General features: G+C 43.3%; 1 protein-coding gene across 1 annotated transcript; it reads left to right on the top strand.

Annotated features, from left to right (window-relative positions):
• Nucleotides 1-551: 551 nt before the first annotated feature.
• Nucleotides 552-1,740, top strand: LOC102747827 (olfactory receptor 10AD1). The gene has a single exon (XM_081809536.1). It carries the CDS (start codon nt 706-708, stop codon nt 1,711-1,713), a length of 1,008 nt encoding a protein of 335 aa, XP_081665662.1. The 5' UTR covers nt 552-705; the 3' UTR covers nt 1,714-1,740.
• The last annotated feature ends 326 nt before the right edge of the window (nt 1,741-2,066 follow it).

The raw sequence follows: 2,066 nt of genomic DNA, 5'->3' as shown, positions 1-2,066 counted from the left end.
CTTTCTTCCATTGGATGTTCTTTCTGTTTCGTTGAAGATTAGTTGACCGTAGAGTTGAGGGTCCATTTCTGGGTTTTCTGTTCTGTTCCATTGATCTATATGTCTGTTTTTTGTGCCAGTACTGTACTGTCTTGATGATTCTTTTAATTTACTTAATTTTGCTTTTGTTTTTTGGTATTTTCTAGATGTTCTATAATGAACAGGCATTACTTTTATAGTAAAGAGAAGAAAAATGTACAATTAGAAATATCAGTCATTTTTTTCCTCTGACATTTCTACTCTCTAGTTTGAGTTCTACTCATTGAAATTACACAGAAAAAGAAAATTCACTCTTCTAGATGCAGAACCCATTGAGATTTATTTATAAATTTTTTTTTATTTATTTTTCTTTCAAGTTTTGCATTTAAATTCTAGTTAGTTAACATATAGGGTAATATTGGTATCAGAAGTGGAATTTAATGATCAACACACATAAAACGCAGTGCTCATCACAAGTGCTTTCTTAATATTTAAATGGGCCTCTTGGATTCTCCTTGAGTCTTCTTTAAAGTTTTCTTCAAAACGTTGTCACATGGTTCCCAGACCTTTCAGCACTAGCATTTTCAGTGCCCATGACTCTCCTGACTCATATGGAGTGTACTAAAATTCCTTTCTTTTTCATTCCTTTGTCTGCAATCTGTTTTTATACAACTAGGTAGCGTCTATATGCAACTATCTCTTATGTGCTTTTCCTGTCTTCCCTCTTCAAGCAGGCTGCAGATGGTGGACCTAAGGAACGGGAGCAGAGTGGCAGAGTTTATCCTCGTGGGCTTTGAGCAGAGCTCCTCTTTCACTCGGGCATTGCTCTTTGCCCTCTTCTTAGCCCTCTACAGCTTTGCCATGGCCATGAATGGCCTCATCATCTTCATCACCTGGACAGACCCCAGGCTCAACAGCCCCATGTACTTCCTTGGCCACCTGTCCTTCCTGGATGTCTGCTTCATCACCACCACCATCCCACAGATGCTGATCCACCTGGTGGCCAAGAACCACATTGTCTCCTTTGCCTCATGCTTAACCCAAATGTATCTGGTTTTTGGTGTAGGTGTGGCCGAGTGCATCCTCTTGGCTTTTATGGCCTATGACCGTTATGTTGCTATCTGCCACCCACTCAGCTATGCCCAGATCATGAGCCGGCAGGTTTGTGTGAAGCTGGTAAGTACTGCCTGGTTCTTTGGGCTGATCAATGGCATCCTTCTTGATTACATGACATTTCGTGGTCCATTCTGTAGACACAACCACATAGAAAACTTTTTCTGTGAGGCCCCCATAGTGATCGCTCTCTCTTGTGGAGACCCCCAGTTTAGTCTGAGGGTGATCTTTGCCGATGCCATTGTGGTGCTGCTCAGCCCCATGGTGCTCATTGTCATCTCCTATGCACGCATCCTGGCCTCCATCCTTGGCAGAGCCTCCTCCTCAGGTCGTGGAAAGACCTTCTCCACTTGTGCTTCCCATCTGACTGTGGTCATCTTTTTGTACACCTCAGCCATATTCTCTTATATGAACCCTCACAGCACACATGGCCCTGAAAAAGACAAGCCTTTCTCCCTCCTCTACACCATCATCACCCCCATGTGCAACCCCATCATCTATAGTTTTCGAAACAAGGAAATGAAGGGGGCCATGGTGAGGGCCCTTGGGAGGACCAGCCTGGCCCAGTCTGAGTCTGTCTAGTGAGAAGCCTCCTGGAAGAGAAGCTCCCTCCCCAAGCCCTGACAATTGCATAACTCTCCAATGCTGAGAAACTCCAGGAAAACGCATCCATAGTTTTCTTCCTACTAGCATCAGACCTGGAAGATCTTGTTGATGTTTAATGCTCATCTGTCTGATTTTAACCAATCAACTACATTGATCCTTCCAAATTCCTCTTACTGATACATGTTCATGATTGGAGTGGCAAGTGTAATGAAATGGAAAAGTTTATTCCAAAACTGGGGGAAAGGTAGTAGGCGCCTAAAGAGAAGGAAGTAATAGGATGACCAGTCCATTCTTTGGAGTATTTCTTTCCTGGGCAAAGGCAAATAGCA

Source organism: Leptonychotes weddellii, unplaced genomic scaffold (genome assembly GCF_054177405.1).
Source record: "Leptonychotes weddellii isolate Sample4059 unplaced genomic scaffold, ASM5417740v2 HiC_scaffold_1074, whole genome shotgun sequence".
NCBI classification, from domain to species: Eukaryota; Metazoa; Chordata; class Mammalia; order Carnivora; family Phocidae; genus Leptonychotes; species Leptonychotes weddellii.
This window is presented reverse-complemented; position numbering and strand designations above follow the sequence as displayed.